General features: G+C 40.3%; 1 protein-coding gene across 1 annotated transcript; it reads right to left on the bottom strand.

Moving 5' to 3' along the window:
• Positions 1–433: 433 nt before the first annotated feature.
• On the bottom strand, positions 434–16,491 carry DDX18 (DEAD (Asp-Glu-Ala-Asp) box polypeptide 18). Its single transcript, XM_012644679.1, has 14 exons — positions 16,337–16,491; positions 13,592–13,879; positions 11,388–11,531; positions 9,922–10,057; positions 9,458–9,558; positions 9,130–9,329; positions 8,921–9,035; positions 6,333–6,472; positions 5,236–5,397; positions 4,750–4,902; positions 4,031–4,144; positions 2,413–2,469; positions 1,890–2,067; positions 434–899 (listed from the first exon to the last, which is right to left on the bottom strand). The coding sequence occupies exons 1-14, from the start codon at positions 16,419–16,421 to the stop codon at positions 757–759; spliced, it is 2,016 nt and encodes a 671-aa protein (XP_012500133.1). The 5' UTR covers positions 16,422–16,491; the 3' UTR covers positions 434–756.
• Between the last annotated feature and the right edge of the window lie 1,160 nt (positions 16,492–17,651).

Here is a 17,651-nt window from a genome sequence, read left to right as displayed (position 1 = left end):
AAGTCTTTGCTAAGTTACCAAATGAAGGGCAGCAGTGTATTATACCAATATTGGTATAAATGAAGCTCATAATTCTCACCCCTCTCCCCCATGTTATGACTGCTAGGGACACTATTCAAATAATAAGGACAAATAACCCGTATTTCTTGCTCTTAAAAAATGTGAGAAAAGCTCATTGTTTTAAAATCAAGAATATATAAAAGTGATGTAGTCTTTACCCTAAGGTGCTTCTTAGGTATTTCCCAAAGCTCTGCCCTTATACACTGCAGCATTTTCAGGAGGGATCAAAAGATACCATTAAGGTCCAAGAAACAACTAAAAGCAAAAAACAGACTGAGACTTATTTGTGCATTACCACCTGCCCAGTACACTAGGTCCCGCAACAAGTTAGTACAGCAATCTATGTTGCAGAAATCTTCACACACCAGGAAGGAAAGGCATAAAAAATTATATTAAAACAATAACATAAATTTGTGTGTATGTATTTAAAATTAAAATATTGTACCATGATAAAAAAGTCCAGATAGATTCCTTGCTTTGACCTTGGGCAACCAAGAAAATTAGTTTGTTTTATATCCCCAAAATAAAAAAACATACTTGCTGAAAATAACAGTGCTCAGTGCTTACAACCCAGGCCAATTCATACTCCTGTCAGATCAGGCCAAATTCTAAAGGCTACAAAAATTCCTTGGTTAGAGCAAGGGGAAAAAGTCCATTTCAGGGCCAAGCTATTCAAGATGAAAGGAACTTGCGTCTTCAGTGAGAGAACTGTCTGCTGTCAGATGATTTCTTGCTAATGTTTTTAAAGATTTTGGACTTCTCAACTTTCTTGGTTTTCTGGTAGCCAAATCCACCACCGCCTCCTCTCTTTTTATGCTTGCCTTCATTGCTATTCACATCTGAAGGTGGATGTTAAGGAAATCAAGCAACAAAGACAATGAACTCCAGTCTAACGTCTACAAAGAGAAAAACCAGCAGGCACACCACTGTCCCTCTACCACACCCTTCTCTCAACAGCGTAAACCTCAGCAATGTATTTCCAGAAAATCAGTCACCGCAAGATTGTGGTCTGGTATTAGCAGGTGTGATTTTAAAGTTCACTGTAATAGTCATATTAATTATTTCCTCCACACAATGAAATTCATGAGAATGAGTGATTAAGGTGTTAAGATGTCAATCAGGAAGTTCATAGATCACATTTAAAATAAACCCCAGTGTCAAAACAAATGACTTTCATCTCTGTTGGGAGCTGGTAAGGGTGTGCTTAACCAAGTTAGGGAGCTGTTCTTCCCCTCACACAGTTCAACATACATTCATCATAAGGGACATTTACTCAAGGCCTACGATGGGGATGGTGGCCCAAAATTTGGTCCTCTCTATTCCCCTCAGAGGCAACTGGAAGTATTCCCTTTGCCTTTTATCTTGAGCAACGCTTGTTTTCTTTTCTTTTGCTGGACTTGCCACTTCTTGGTATAAAACAAGGGCTTGAAGAGGACTTAAACTCTTTGAAAAGTCCCATCCTCTCTTCAGCTTCAGAGCATTCCGTTCCTCCAAGCACGTCCTACGGCACGGCCTCAGCACTGAGTTCTGCTACTGTACCTCTCTGTGCTTCTGCCAGAAATGCACAACTACCACTGGCTCGGTCTGACAAATTTGTCTTTTTAAGGCTTGAGTCATAAGCTGCCTTGTTCCTGCAACCGCATCTTGATTATTAATCCCCGGTCACCCCATCCTACCTGTGTCCCGTGCCAGCACAGACAGGCAGACACTGGCCAGGAGGAGCACCTGGGCCTCCAGTCTGCAGCCAGAGTGCCCACCAACCCAAACGCCCCTCCCTCAAGCTTTTGTTCCTTAGTTCCGGGATGACTTCATAACAAAGAAAAGGATACTCAGATCAACAAAAGGAGGCACCCTGAAACCAAATGACAGAGCAACTTGAGGCAAATTTAAGTTATTAACATTAAAGATCTGTTTCAGAGAGTGGGAATCATAGGCACGGATGTATGACTTATATGCTTCCTGGGCTGACTTATGAAGAAAGTAGTTCTTTTCAATCAATTGTTCAAGCTGAAATAGAAAGAAACTTTGGTTTTAATAAAATAAAAAAGCAGATTTCAAATATTCTAGAGCAAAGCCATTCCCTAAAAAACATGTATTCCAATACACTTGTTCTAGGCTTTGTACTATTTGCTGTAGTAAGAACAAGGCCAAAGTTTTTGCAGGGTGTGGACTGGGAGGAGGAAGAGAGCACGGGACCGTGGTAACCACAGCAAGCACCCTTGAAGAGCACACAGTCCAACCCCCCATTTTATGACAGGGCAGACCCAGAGGACAGTGACCGCCTACTGAACACTGCAAAGGTCGTGCGGGGACAAGGTTCCCTCTTACTCACAAGTATTTAAAAAAACAAACCTGAGATTGGATGTTGGAAATTTTAGACCAGGAAAAGTCAAATTCACTTAATGGAACCTAGAAAACAGAAGTATAAAGATTGGTAAACGAGGATGATCAACATTCTGGTTATTTATTAGGTGCTGAAGACAGGGAAGGATGACCAGGCCTGTGGAATCCCTTAGGACAGATGCAAAATCTGCTGTCTCTAGTCTGCCAACGTTGATGGAAAAGTTCTGTCTTTGCTTTGCTGAGTTAGGAAAATGGTACTTTCTTTCTGAAAAGTAAGGTGAGAAATTGAACAAGGACAATGAGTTGGTGAAGCACTTTTCTCTAAGACCTCTATAATCCTGATTATTTGGAGTGATGAAGTAGCCTGAAGCTTCTAGTTAGAAGGACCATTTGCCTTTCTCCCCATGTCACAAGAGGGGCCCTAATACCACACAGCCCTGTGATTGGGGTTTGTGACATCAGAGGCCACGATGACCACAAACTCCTACAGCAGAGCTCTGCTGTCAGTCGTCACTTATTAAATAAATGGAATAGTGCCAGACTTGTGTTAGGTGGTGGGGGAAAAACAGGTGCCCAAGTCCTGGACTCTGTCCTCAGAGAGCTTATAGTCTTGTGGGGGAGACAAAGTGATGAAATGACAACTTAATGAGCACCAGCGCTGTGGGAACACGGAGGAGGGCAGGAGATCAGAGATGGCTCCCCAGAAGAGAGAGCAGCTAGCTGAGAGCAGAGCATGCTGAAGAAGTGTGCAGAGGCCATGGAACAATTTCAGGGAACTGCACACAGCTGCAGGGTGGAGGAAACCTACCTGGCAAGACTATGCCAGGGAGGCCAACGGGGAGGCAAGTGTCAGAGAGAAGGCCTGAGGTGCACTCCCAAGGCCCAGCAATAAAAAGACCACTTATCATTCTGATGGATTCAGTTCTGCGGAGATGGAAGGAGGCCAAAGCCAGATTAGGGTGGATGGGGACCCAGTGGGAGGCAACTAGGAAAAATATAAACCATTTTCCCAAAAAGGCAGACTAAGGAAAGGCAATGGGCAGTAGCTATCTTGGAGATAGTGGAAACAGAATAGGTTTAGGGTTGAAGTTACTTTTTCCACAGTGTGAGACCTGAGATGGTCAAGCACTAACTGTAAGAACGAGATCAAAGGCCGAGTATAGATGAATGTGGGACAAAAGCAGGCAAAGGGGCAGGGAGGGGCAGGATGAATGGGGATCCCCACTGCTTCACATGAGGCAAGAGGGAAAGACACGAGGATGAAGGGACTGCAGGAAGGGGGGCAGGAGGAGAGGTGACCAGGTGTGAGGGAACGTAAAAGGAGTGGACAAAGTTTCAAACAGGTCTGTAGGGATCAGGAAGGGAGAGACTGGGACACAAGAGGTGCTACTGAGCAACCCAGAGCTAAGGGGTTGAGCCATGAGGGTAGTTCCTTCTGTCCCTTCCTCCTGGCCAGAAGTGCATAAAATCTTCCTTGCTTAACTGCCGTAACAACTGTTTTAATAGCACTGCTCTGACTCAAGACTGCCGACGCACCGACACACGTAGAAATAGTGCTTGCTAACAATCCCTACACACCAAGAGGGATCTGTTTCCAATTTAAGATGTTCCAAGTAAAGATCTTTACCTTGGATTGCTTCAGGTAACGAAGGAAACCCAGTTCTTCTGGGCGCAAAATGAGCAAGGCATGCCCTCTTCCATTTAGGCCTCTGGCCGTTCTACCGACACGATGAATATATTCCTTTGGTAGAGAAAGAACGCTTGAGTTAATGCACTGACTTCCACACGAGCGCATCAGGAACATGCCTGCACTTGAAATATGTGCACAGTGGTGACAGAGGTGCACCAGTACACCTGTCCTGAGATGGTGCACCTCCCACAGGACTGGCCCCAGAGCCAGGCTATCACTCCCCTGCACACGCCATCCCTGGAGGGCTGAACGGCTAATGACCAAGGCCTAAAAAGGCTGGACACAATGTGCACATTAACAGTGTGATCTAATAAAATGAGTATTATGTCCCCACATTCTACTATATTTACTACATAATCTTATTTACCTCCTTAAGTAAATTTTATTTCCTTCAGCTACCTGTTGCTCTTAACTGATCATTCCAAGGATCTAACATTCTTAACTTAAATCCCACTGAAGTCTCTAAAACCTCCATGTAAGCCCCCCATGAGCCCCGCAAAGCCTTAAATACTTATCAACATGAGAGAAATACTGCAGAGTCACTAACAGGGATAAACCTTATGAACGTGAAATGGGGTATTTCCCAGGGAACCTGGAGAGTAAGTGCACTCCTTAATGTGGAGCCAATGTGAAGACACCCCAAGGACGCCGGTTACCTTAGGGTCATCCGGAGGGTCATACTGAACAATCCAGTCGACTTCAGGAATATCCAGCCCTCTTGCTGCCACATCCGTGCATAACAATATCCCTGAATCTGCGTTGCAGAACTGGAAGAATGTGGTGGTACGCTTATTTTGCTTCTGCCTTCCCTAGAATCAAATAAAAAAACTCTTTAGAGCTAGAACCTTGAGGCTGTTTCTAAGAAGCCTAGCTGTACAGTCTCCAAACTTGGAGTCGTTACCCTACTTTAATTCAAGCTCCCCGCTGGATTATGCACTATTTCCCCAACTGGCTCCTCCAAGAGGATGGTGTGTCTCTTACTCCTCTGACAAGTCCTTGTCCCTCCATACAGGATCCACCACCTAGTGATGATCAAACTACTCAGAACGACATTTAGAGGAGAGAGCAGTACCTCCAATCCCATAATCTACAGGACTTGACAAGCACAAGCTGGTTTTAATAAGCTCATCATAATCACTTACATGAATGGCCAAGACAGGCAAATCAATGTAGTTCAGCAACTCGTAGTGGTATTTCACGGACATACAGGATGAAAAGAAGACCATCAGTTTCTTTTTTCGGTTCTTCTTAAGGAATGTAAAGAGCAGCAGGAATCTCTTTTCAGAGGGACAAACAACATATCCCTAGGAATGGTTCAAATGAACAGATACAAATGAATCAAACAGATATTTTTAGCTTCGTAACGAATGTACTCCGATGGAGAACAATGATAAACATAGCATATACCATGTCATACTTTACCTACAATATTTAAAAAACTAAACAACCAACCAAAGGTTCTTTAAATTACATCTAGTTAGATAATATTTTATTCATCGACAAGACTCAATCTTGAAGTTCTCATTTTAATCACCTTAGTTTGGATCTCAGTCACCTCATTTCTACCTTTCCCCAGCTATGCACCCTGAACCGGTCTCTCCATCACCTAACTTGCCTTGCATCTTACTGAGATCATTAAAAATATTTTACAACTACATTTAAAATTGGCGGTTATTAATAACACCCGCCCCCGCCATGTGACAAATGGTATCAACAAAGTAAAGAGAGCTGATCAAACTATTTTCAGAGTTCATGGCATTGTATCCCAGGAGTATCTAGATCTAATACCCGAATTCATTACACAGATGCTCCTCTACTTAAAATGGGTCAGTGTTGATAAACCCACTGTAAATTGAAAATATTTTAAGTTGAAAATGCATTAATACATCTAACCTACTGAACATCATTCATTGTAGACTAGCTTACCTTAAATGTGTTCAGGACACTTATACTAGCCTACAATTGGACAAAATCATCTAATACAAAGTCTATTTTATAATAAAGTGTTAAGTATTTCACATAATTTACTGAATACTGTACTGAAGTATGGTTTCTATTGAATGTATATCATTTTTGCATCATCATAAATTCAAAAACTCTTAAGTCAAACCATTGTAAGTTGAGGACTATCTGTATTTGAATTAAAAGTTCATTAACCCGTTTGCTTTCCAGATAATCTTCCAAAATAGTACATGAAAACACTAAGACATTAAGGGTTTAAGTTATTGATAAAAAGTACCTGCTCAAGACCATCCACTGTTGCATTAGTTTTATCATCATCGACACCAACATACAGTGGCTCCTTTTTCAGAGAAATCCTTGCCAGGTCTTCAACTTTTCGAGTTTGTGTGGCAGAAAAGAGCATAGTTTGTCTGCGTACTGAAACAGATATATTTACATATAAATAACCTCAATCTTCCAGGGAATCTTTATAATTGCTTCACAACTACAAATACTCTAGGTAGAATGATCAGAAATGGGAGCTGTGATATCACTACAGAGTCTACAAATATTATAAAGGGTAAAAAGGGCATATTATGAAATACTTTAGGTCTATACGTTTTAGAACTTAGATGAAATGGACAAACTGCTTGAAAAATAAACTACACAAGAAGAAACAGGAAACCTGCACAGCCTTAGATCTATTTAAAAAACTTCAGTCAAACCCTTCACCTTCATGTAAAAAAAATTCCAGGCCCAAAGAGATTCCACTGATACATTCTATCAGATATTAAGAAGAAATATCAGTTCTTCACAAACTCTCCAGGAAATCAAAAAGGAGAGTTTACTTGCAACCATTCTTTGAAATCGGCTATTACCCTGCATAAAAACCTGACAAAGACATTATAAGAAAAAAATTTATGGACCAATTCACGAACACAAATGCAATATTTCTAAGCAGAATTTTAGCAAAGTGAATCCAGCAATATACAAAAAGGATAATGAATCATGACCAAGTAGGACTTATTCTAGGAATGCAGGCTTGATTTAACATTTGAAAAATCAACCAATATAATTTACCATATTAACAAACTCAAGGAAAAGTATCGCATTATTTCAACAGACACAGAAAAAGCATTTGGCCATCTATTGCTAATTGAAACCCTCCGCAAACTAGGAACAAAATGGATATTCCTCAATCTGATAAAGGGTACCTACATAAAACCTACAACTAACCTCATACATACTTAATGGTGAAAAACTGAATGCTTTCCCCTAAGATCAGGAACCAGACAAGGAAGTCTGCTCTCACCACTCAGCTTCGGTATTGTACTGGAGGTTCTGGCCAGGGCAATCAGGCAAGAAAAAATATTAATAAAGAAGTGGAACTGTATTTGTACGTGATTACCTATGTAGAAAACCCAAAAGGCTAAGTTATACAGAATAATCCTTGAGTACAGGAATAATTACCTTGTTGGATGCAAGATCAATATAAAAAAATCAACTGTATTTTTATATGTGGGCAATGAACAATTGGAAATTGAAATTTTAATGAAATATAAATCTGACAAAAGATGTGAAAAAATCTGTAGTCTGAAAACTCCTAAAAAATTACAGAAATTAAAAACTTAATAAATGGAGATATACCTCCTCATAGGTTACAGGATTCAATACAGTCTTCCACCAATGACCTCTATTCAATACAATCTCAATCATGATTCCAGACTTTTTGTGGATGGACAGAAATTGACAAACTGATTCTAAAATTCATATAGAAATGCAAAGGAGAAGAACAGCCAAAACGACTTTGAAAAAGAACAAACTTGGGGGGCTAACTCTACCCGATTTCAAGACTTAATAGGGAGGAACTGGAACTTTCATATGATGCCGATGGGAATGCAGAATGGCGCAACTGCTTTGGAAAACATCTAGAGGTTTTTAAAAAAGTTAAACACACACCAGTCATGCCATTCAAGAGAAAAGGAGACATATGCCCCTACAATGAGTTGTAGATTAATGTTCATAGCAATTTTATTCCTAATAGCCCCAAACTCTAAGCAGCAGAAAGAGCCATCAATATTGGACTAGATAAACAAACTGGTATATTCATACAATGAAATGCTACTGAAGAATAAAAAGAACTACTGCTGCAACAGCATGGATGAATCTCAAGATTTGCAGAGTGAAAGAAACTAGGCCCAAAAAGAACTACATACGGTCTGATTCCATTGATCTAAATCTCTAGAAAATGCAAGCTTATCGACAGTGACAGAAAACACACCAACAGTCACCTGGGAGAGACGGGTGTGTGTGAGGAGGGGTGGGTGGAGGGACTGCAAAGGGGAAAGAGGAAACTTTTGAGGCAGATGGATGTGTTCATTACCTTGTTTGTGATGGCTGCACAGTAGTAAACATGTCAAAGAGCATCAAATTGTATATTTTAAATATCTACATATGTCAATTATACCTTAAAGCACTAAAGATAAATAACAAATGGGATTATGGTTTTATTACACTTATAAACAGTTTATAATGTTGCAGTACTATAATCAAGCTATGCACAAGTCAAATATAACACAAAAGGCGACAAATCTATGGCTACTTGGAAGATGTTAGATGAGGTAAGAATAGGTAAAGGAGGGCGGGAATGAGACCCACATTAGGACTGTTTAATTTGCATCATAACCTCTAAAACGGGAAAACTACTACATTAAGTTACTACTAAGTTTGATGCTTGTATTCCAAACTACTTCTAAGGCTGATTGGCCCAACTACTTCACTTACGCTATGGTAAAATTCTGGTATTAATATAGTTTTCAATAGGAAAAATTCTCATCTACCTCCAACAGGTACCTTGCAAACCATATGCAGATGCTACCTACTTACTTGGCAGAAGTTTAATAATTTGCTTTAATTCCTCTTCAAACCCAACATCCAAGATACGATCAGCCTCATCAATAACCAGACACTGTAGATTTTTATACATAAACCCTGGGGTATTCTAACAAAACAAAGGAAAAGAAAAACTGTTAGTTGTCAAGTTTGTGTTTTATATGAGACAAGGAAATAGGCACTACATCATAGCATTCTCTGACCTGCATGTGGTCCAGGAGACGGCCTGGTGTGGCCACAATGATGTTGATCCCATTAGCAAGTTTCTGTGCTTCAGCAGATCTGTTACTGCCACCCATTATTAACCCGTATGTGTGCACATGGTGAGTCATCAGCTCCTTAAGAACACCGAAAGTCTGCATGGCCAGTTCTCTAGTTGGTGAGAGAATAAGGACTCCTGTTCCTAAAACAGAAATGAACAAACAAAAAAGATATACAGTTAAGTCAAACTTGGCTATCACCGTGAGTCCCTAACAACTACAACAAACTTTCAGTGAAATAATGGCAGAAACGAGCAGATTAAAAGCTTACCATTCCTGGGCATGAACTTTAACTTAACAATGAGTTCAACAGCAGGAATGAGAAAAGCCAGGGTCTTGCCACTGCCTGTTTTTGCAGCTGCTAGAAGATCCCTAAATATTAAAAAGGGAAAGAAAAAGACATTTAGTCTACTCATTCAGCATATATTTACTGTGTACTATATACATACATTTTAGGTACTAAGGCTACCACACGAACACGAGAGACAAAGTTCCTCTCTTCTGTTTCACTGATATCAATCACCTATGTTATATATCTACTTGGAAATCGGAATTGTGCTACAAAACAGAAGTAAACACTTTTCTTCAAACATCAGTAAATAACTTAAAGCCTTTAATGAAGGCTGGATATGAGACCCAGCACACAGTGCAAAATCAAAACACACTGATATTTTCTTTACAACCTGCTAGCACTAAATATAGACGCCAATGTCCAAGCATCAATGTTAACCATACCTGCCTTCCAGAAGTGGCCTGATACTTTTATGTTGAATTTCAGTCATGTTTGTAAAGCCCATTTCTTTTATTGCCTTCAGAGTGTTTTCATTGACAAGATTAGTTAGAGAAGTGAATGAAGTATCCTCAAAAGCTCCTAAAAAGAAGTTTATCATTAGCAAATTCTTTTTAAAAAAGTTAATAATGCTATATTTGCCTAAATTAGTTTTGCTTGGAAGAGCTTCTTAAAGTAAAAAAAGGAGACTAAACCCCAGTTCATTCCCATGCAATAATATTAAGAAAAAGACCCTATACCTCTGAAGTTTCTCCACTGCTGATGCCTGTGTGATTTAAAGTCCAGAGCCTACGGTGCAACGAAATAAGGGGTGGAGAGGAGGAATAATTGAGGGATTTATATAAAACGAAAATGCCAAGGCAGGATTAAAAAACAAAACAAAACAAAACCGAGTGTAAAGTCAGTTAAAAAAAAACCCAGTTAAACTCACTCTAAAAAGACAACTGAGCAGAGTCAGATATAGCTACAAATTCCTCAGTAGGAGGCAAAATCAAAATTACCTGGGAGCTCCCCACCCCCGACATGTCCCTACTGTAAACCAGGGAGTCTTGACCTTGGCACTACTGACATTTTGGGCCAGGTAATTTTTTGTTTGGGAGGCTTCCTATGCATTACAAGATTTTATGAAGCACCCCTAATCTCCACGCCCTAGATTTCAGTAGACTGCCCCTAGTTCTGACAACCAAAAATGTCTCCTAGGGGTAGGGTGACCAACCTTCTCTGTATACCTGGGACAGAGGAGGTTCCTCGTATTCAGGACTTTCAGCGTCAAATCTGGGGAAGTTCTGGGCAAACAGGAGGATTTTGTCATTCCACCTACGAGGCAAAACTGCCCTCTTGAGAACCACTGCCAAGACTTCTCCAGTTTTGACCAAACAGATGTGGCCTCAATATTTTAAGAAAGAACTCAAATAACTCCTAGATATTTCTGGTTACAAGCAGCTAATTCCAGTCCAAACTCTTAACTTTATAAATGAATAAAGGCCAAAGGAGGTTAACCTGGCCCAAGTCCCTCAATGATACTAATTTAATCCTTCCTTCCTTATTAGTAACTAAGCCCGTATTAAATCTCTAGTCTTCAGACTTTTGGGCCAGTGATTTTCCAATACAGCGTGGAATGAGCCTTAGAAAAGAAAAAAGCAAAAAAACAAAGGATCCTGGAAGCTGCTTGTGCGCATATAAATACTTGGTGTTAGGAATGGAGAAAAGGAAAAAAAAATAGGGAACAAAATAACTCAGGCACCATAAAGTAGATGATAAAGACAAAAAGCAGCAGAAGACACACAGAACATTTGTTGATAGTTGTTTTCCAGTCAAATTAGAAGTCATAACAGAACCTTCAATCCTATAATCCTCTGAGAGGAGCACAACGTTTTTAGAAGCTGGGTCTGGAAAGCTTCCTGGCAGTTACCTGTCAGTCCCAGGGGCAGGCTGGGCACTTCACTGTCATCCTCCTCAGCACCTGGCTTCTCCACCTTGTTTCCTGTTTCTTCCTGTGCCTCAGCGCTTGCTTCTTTGGACTGCCCTTTGTTTTCAGTTTTTGCTTTTTTTGCATCTTTGGTTTTAAAGGACAAAACACAAAAAATTTTTTCCTTAAAATAAAAATGCCAAGTGAGATCAACGAAATAAAAGATTTGTGACGCAAAGAGGTGTATTTTCAAAAGCTTAACATACTCAATTTGTGAAGAATCTTTTTCATAATAAAAGGATTTGGTTATATTTAAAAACCCAGGGTACAAAAGATTTGGCTTAACAAAATTTTTTTAGGCTCTTAATGTATCATATCATCTCATTTAACAAAAAAAATTTTTAGAGGTTAATTAAACAATATAAAAATACTAATTACAAGTTCCACACATTTCGCTGAGGAAAAAAAAAGCACATCGGAGTAACATAATTCTTAAAAGCTCATTATGAGCACTGATTTTTCTTCCCATACCAATTACCATAAATTTTCTGTAAAAGCTGTTTTGTTTTAAAGATGAATGGAAAAACCAAAGGCTCTTCATGTTACTCGAGACAGATTTTGCGAGGGCACCCACCTACCCAGGTGACTGACATAAACTGAACTGCTCCTTGGCTGTCAGTGGTGAGGGAGGAAAGGCAGGGCTTCCTAGCTTCACTTCTACATTCACAGCTTTCATAACAGGACCCGAAACTACCTTTCCAGTTCTACCTCCCAGTTCCCTCCTCAACATTCCACTCTGGGTCAAATGGATTAACTAGCATGCTGGACTTTTGCACAAATTTGTGGCAGTTAGTGATGCTAGTTTGAACAGAACTAACCTAGACCAGAGCTCAGAACTCTTTGTAGCCCAGGACTGGCCTCTTCCCTGTACCCTACTGTCACCCTTCCAGGAATTAATCAACTCTGTAGGTTCCACATGTTCAAATGCCATGGATGTCATTAGCTGGTCTCCAGGACTTACCACTTTTGTTTTCCCTAGAATAGTTCTCAAAGTTTACATAAAACTCCCAGCACTGTGATTTGATGCTTGAGAGTAGAAATGTCACTTCCCTGGGCACAGGGAATGAGAATCGTAAAGGCATTGATAATTTTAGAACAGGATTACAATTACTTTCGATCAGAACTAATTCCTAATCCTCATGCATTTCCCTATCTTGTTTTACTTTCTGCTTCAGTTATTTCTCATAATCTACAATGTTTTTAGTAGGCTGTATGAAGACAGCCATGTATGTTTGGAAAAGTTCAAAGCTCTTTCTAAATGAAACCCTTATTTCATGTAAGATACATAAATAGGATATTCTAACTCAGGGGCTGGAAAAGTTTAGGTTTTGCAGGCCATATGGTCTCTGTCATCATAAAGACAACAAAATGGGCACTACTGTGACCCAATATTTACTTACAAAAATAGGTGGAAGGTCAGATAGTTTGCAGACTCCTGTCCTATCCTACCTCGAAATCTCTGCTTGTACAATGCCCATTCCTTCACCTGAGCTTATTCAAAGCCAATCATCTTCAAAAAATGGTCCTTCTTTCTCCCCTTGCCCACTTTACTTCTTTACTCACTTGGAAATTATTGTTCCATTTAGAAGTTTACTAAATGCTACTTGCAACTAAGACTCCCTTTAAAGGAGGAATTTATGGGAGGAAAAGGTAAGGAATGGGGCAAAAAAAGCAAATGAAAAAAAAATCCTAAATGCAAAGTCCCTTAATACAGAAAGGCCTAGGAAGAGAGATCTTACTACCAGCCCGGATTTCTTTAGTGTTAGAAATTCTGCAATTCTGTCAGCAAACAGGTAATCCTATGCTATGCTATAGTATGTTCTATCATAAAAAGCCCAGCTAACTGCCCCAAAGAGCAAATTTCTAGAATTCTATAATAAAAAGTCTTATCTAAATGTGAGGTTTTCTTCAAAGGTTAGAGAACATAAAAACATGACACATTGCTTGATATTTTGAGAAAGTTAAAACGCACTCTCCCTTTCCACCAATAAAATGCTTCCTTCAGCTACCAGGCTAGTCTCCAGTAGACTGGTGACGCAAGGGATTCTTATACGTCACGTGCACACAATTATAAGAAGAAGGAAGGTGTAATGGTAACTGTCTGTGAAAAAATGTTTGAATGGCTCAAGTTCAAAGAAAATACCTACCAGGCCCAGAATCATTTACCATTTTTCTCTTCTTCTTCTTCTTTTTTTTTTTTGATTCTGAATTGGGAGACTGCATTGCTGCTTGTCCATTGGTTAATACGGTAGATTTCTGGGGGGATTTTTTTACTTTTATATTTTCCACTGTTTCTTCAGACAGGTCTCCATTTTGAGCTTTTGACAAGCCCACCTTCATTGACTGTTTTAGGGATTTTTTAACTTTTCCACCTTCTGTTGTTTCTTCAGATACATCTCCATTTTGAGTTTCTGACAGGCTCACACTCAAGGCCCCTGTTTAAAAATATAACACACACTGTGGCAAAGAAGGGGAGGTTTACTTAGAAACAGTGAAATCCCACATAATAAATTCCATAGCTTCCAGAACTAAAACTGTTCAGCTTTTTCTTCTCTTTCATGTACACTGTTAAAACCACCTGCAATGCTATGGTGTTCTACTACAGGAGAAAAATGGTGGAAAAGGGAAAGCTATATTGATTTCCTAACTTCAAAAGACCATATCTCTGTCTTTAAGGAGTCTGGGACACAAAAACTTCAATGAGGTCAAATATTTAAACAGATGGGGTCAGACAATGGCAGTTACAAAATAAACAGTTTAATATTAAGTATTTGGTAAACATATGACTAACTGATACATTGAAAGACATTTACGCCTCATTCACAAATCTACCATTTCTCATATGACTTTTAAACATTCAATCCTAACTTCCCTAAACTGCAGTGAATTGAAAATTCAGTTGATAAAACCACTTATTTATCCCAATATTTATTATACAAAAATACAGTCATGTGCTGCGTAACATTTTGGCCAACAATGGACCACATATGATGGTGGTCCCATAGGATTATAATGGAGCTGTGCCATCACAGAGGCAGCAATGTCACAGGGCAATGTATTATTCATGTATTTGTGGTGATGCTGATGTAAACAAACCTGTGTGATGCTAGCTGTATGAAGTATAGCACTTACTACAGTATCTGATACTTGGTAATGATAATGAACAACTATGTTACTGGTTTATGTACTTACTATATTATACTTTTTATCCTTATCTTAGAGTGTACCCCTTCTAATTATATATATAAAAAAAGTTAACTATAAAATAGCTTCAGGTAGATCCTACAGGAGGTAATTCAGAAGATGGCATTGTAATCATAGGAGATGACAGCTGCATGCGTGTTATTGCCCCTGAAGACCTTCCGGAGGACAAGATGTGGAGGTGGAAGACAGTGATATTGATGATCCTGACACTGTGTAGGCCTAGGCTAGTGTGTGTGTTTGTATTTTAGTTTTTAACAAACAGTTTAAAAGTAAAAAAGATAACAAATTTTAAAAATAAAAAAGCTTATAGAATAAGGATATAAAGAAAATAGTTCTGTACAGCTACACAGTATTTTATAAAATCTATAGTAGTGCACAGTAACGTTCTAGATCTTCAGTTACTCACCACTGACTCTTGCAGAGCAACTTCCAGTCCTACAAGCTCCATTCATGGTAAGTGCCCTACACAGGTGTACCATTTTTATCTTTTATATGGCAGTATTTTTACTGTACCTTTTCTACGTTTAGCTATACAAATATTTACCATTTTGTTACAAGTGCCTGCAGTATTCAGTATGGCAACATGCTTTGCAGAGTTGTAGCCTAGCAGAAATAGGCTATACCACACAGCCTAGATGTGTAGTAAGATGTACCATCTAGGTTTGTGTAAGTATACTCTACGACGTTCGCACAATGAAATATGCATTTATATGCATTTCTCAGAACACATCCCTGTCATTAAGGAACCAATGACTTGTACCTGAGACTATCTTTACAAAAGTTCTCCTGTTCATATATATAAAACAAAAAAGATAAAATATAAGTAACACCGTCTTTTGTTCAAATTATCAATATCTATATGAAGAAATAGTAATGCTGTACTATTATGCTATAGGAATTGGAAATATAAGGAAACTTTAGAACGTTAACACACTTCAACATCTGTGGTCCACTGTCAGAAAATTGGGACTGTAAATGAGGTAGCTAAGAAAAGTAACATTTATGTAAAATCATTTTCACGTAAGTCACCGTGCAGGACACAAACATGTAGAAGCTCTTAAGTAATTCAAAACCTAAAGTTGAGAGTGACGGAATACTGGGCAGAGAAGCTCTGCGTTTCAACCTGTGGAGAAGCCACTTCCCAGCTGAAAATGAGGAAGTGTTACAGGAGTCAAGAGAGAGCGTGGAGATGGGTAAAAGCAGGCAACAGTATCACAGAAGCTCTGTGAAAGACGACACGAACTTTTTGGGGAAGAAATACAAAAACTAAATACATGATGTGAAAGGTGCGTGGACAAGAGAACGTCCCACGTGTCTGATCGGTCACAGGGAGGGCTGCGTGTGAAGTGTGACCTGAAGGTGTTGAGGGAGTCAAAATGTGCAGGCGCAAATGCAAAAGGCAGGTTTAGCTGGAAGCCCTGCCGGAAGCCTGGATGGGAACGCAGAGGCCTCCTGCTCTAACCCTGTAGAAACTGATGCCCCAAAAGGTCAGGAGCAGTTCCGGGGCCACGCGGCGACTGGGCAGCCCAGGCTGCCTTTTCACTCTCCACAATCACACGTGCTCCGAGGAGAGCTGCCTCCGCCACACCGGGGTCGCAGGGCCTCCCCAACAGCCCTCCCGGCCGCCCGAGCGCGCCACGGCCCGCGCGTGGACCGCCTCAGCCATCGCGAGATTCAGCGCATCTTACCCTGCAGTTTTAGGTTTCGCTGCCGCAATTTGAGGTTCCGCTTCTCGATCTTCTTGCGCAGGAGTTTCATGGGCAGGTGAGACATGTTGCAAAAGCGTCCCTAGACCTTGCCGCCACCGCACGGATCCTCTGCTCTCGGGGTTGACGCTACTTCCTTTGCTGTCGCACGTGCGCGGCTCAGCTAACCGGAAATGCGTCACAGGAACGCCGGAACCTGGCGGAACGGAAATGCTTCCAGGGCGGAAATCATTCCAGCCCTTGCACTGCAGTACCCTTGGCGATCAAATTCTGTGCAGCGCCCCCTGGGGTATTGGAGGCCAACTCCTGCACCGGATTCACTTCGTGTCAGAGCTGGAGGCGTGTTGGAGCGGTTTGGGAGATTTCATAGTTTAAGCTTCCCCTTGTCAATGGAAAAGAAGACAAATTCTATAAAATAATTTAAGGAGGTTTATTCTGAGCCAAATTTGAGAACCATGGCCTAGAGCCATGCCCAAGAACCTTGAGCAAGGCCGACTTGCTGTGTCTGGGTTACAGTTTGGTTTTATACATTTCAAGGAGACAGGGGTTATAGGTAAAGTCACAAATCAATACATACATTGGTTTGGCCTGAAAAGGTGGGCCGTTTCAAAGCGGGGACTTACAGGTTATAAGTGAATTTAAAGATTATTTGACTTATAATTGGTCATAAAGACCTGAAGCTTTGTCTAAAGGCTTGGAATGTTTTAAGATAAGGAGGACTGTTAATCTGAGACAAGCCACCAGACATGCATTTGTTGTGTAAATTGAAGACCTGCAGGCTTATCTTGCATACCCTTAGGCTTGTTAATGGGTTACAAAGGATGCCTCCAGGATGCGAGGGGGGGCATGATGAGGCATGTCTGACCTCCCTCCTTGTGGCAGGCAATTTAGTTTTAGGATATTCCTTTGGCCAAGAGGGGGTCCATTCAGTCAGCCGATGGGGGAGAGCCTTAAGATTTTATGTTAGTTCACACCCTGGAGGTAGACTGAGGAAAAAATGTTGAGGGGAAGGCGGCGTTAGCGAGTCTTCATTTTTATGTTCTACGTTTTTGAATCCGGGACTGCAGTTGGCACTCCTTATACACAGTTCCCCATCCCTGAATTCAACCAACTCCCCGATTGATTGAAAATATTCCATAACAAGCCAAAAACCCAAAAAACAATACTATTATAAAGAATACAGTTCACATAGCATTTACATTGTATTGGGTATTGTAAATCATCTGGAGATGATGTGCATAGGTTATATGCAAATATTATACAAGGGACTTGAGCATCCTTGGATTTGGGTAGTTGA

Source organism: Propithecus coquereli, unplaced genomic scaffold (genome assembly GCF_000956105.1).
Source record: "Propithecus coquereli isolate 6110/MARCELLA unplaced genomic scaffold, Pcoq_1.0 Scaffold217, whole genome shotgun sequence".
NCBI classification, from domain to species: Eukaryota; Metazoa; Chordata; class Mammalia; order Primates; family Indriidae; genus Propithecus; species Propithecus coquereli.
Note: the sequence above shows the minus strand (reverse complement) of the source record. Positions and strands in the feature narration are given on the sequence as shown.

Excerpts from the sequence above, each read along its gene's own strand:
- DDX18 (XM_012644679.1), bottom strand. The coding sequence starts at position 16,421 with ATGTCTCACCTGCCCATGAAACTCCTGCGCAAGAAGATCGAGAAGCGG. Across the intron at positions 4,903-5,235 it reads TGCCTGTCTTGGCCATTCAT|GGAAGGCAGAAGCAAAATAA; the intron begins GTAAGTGATTAT and ends ATTTGATTCTAG. Across the intron at positions 900-1,889 it reads GCCTCCTTTTGTTGATCTGA|ATGTGAATAGCAATGAAGGC; the intron begins GTATCCTTTTCT and ends ATCCACCTTCAG.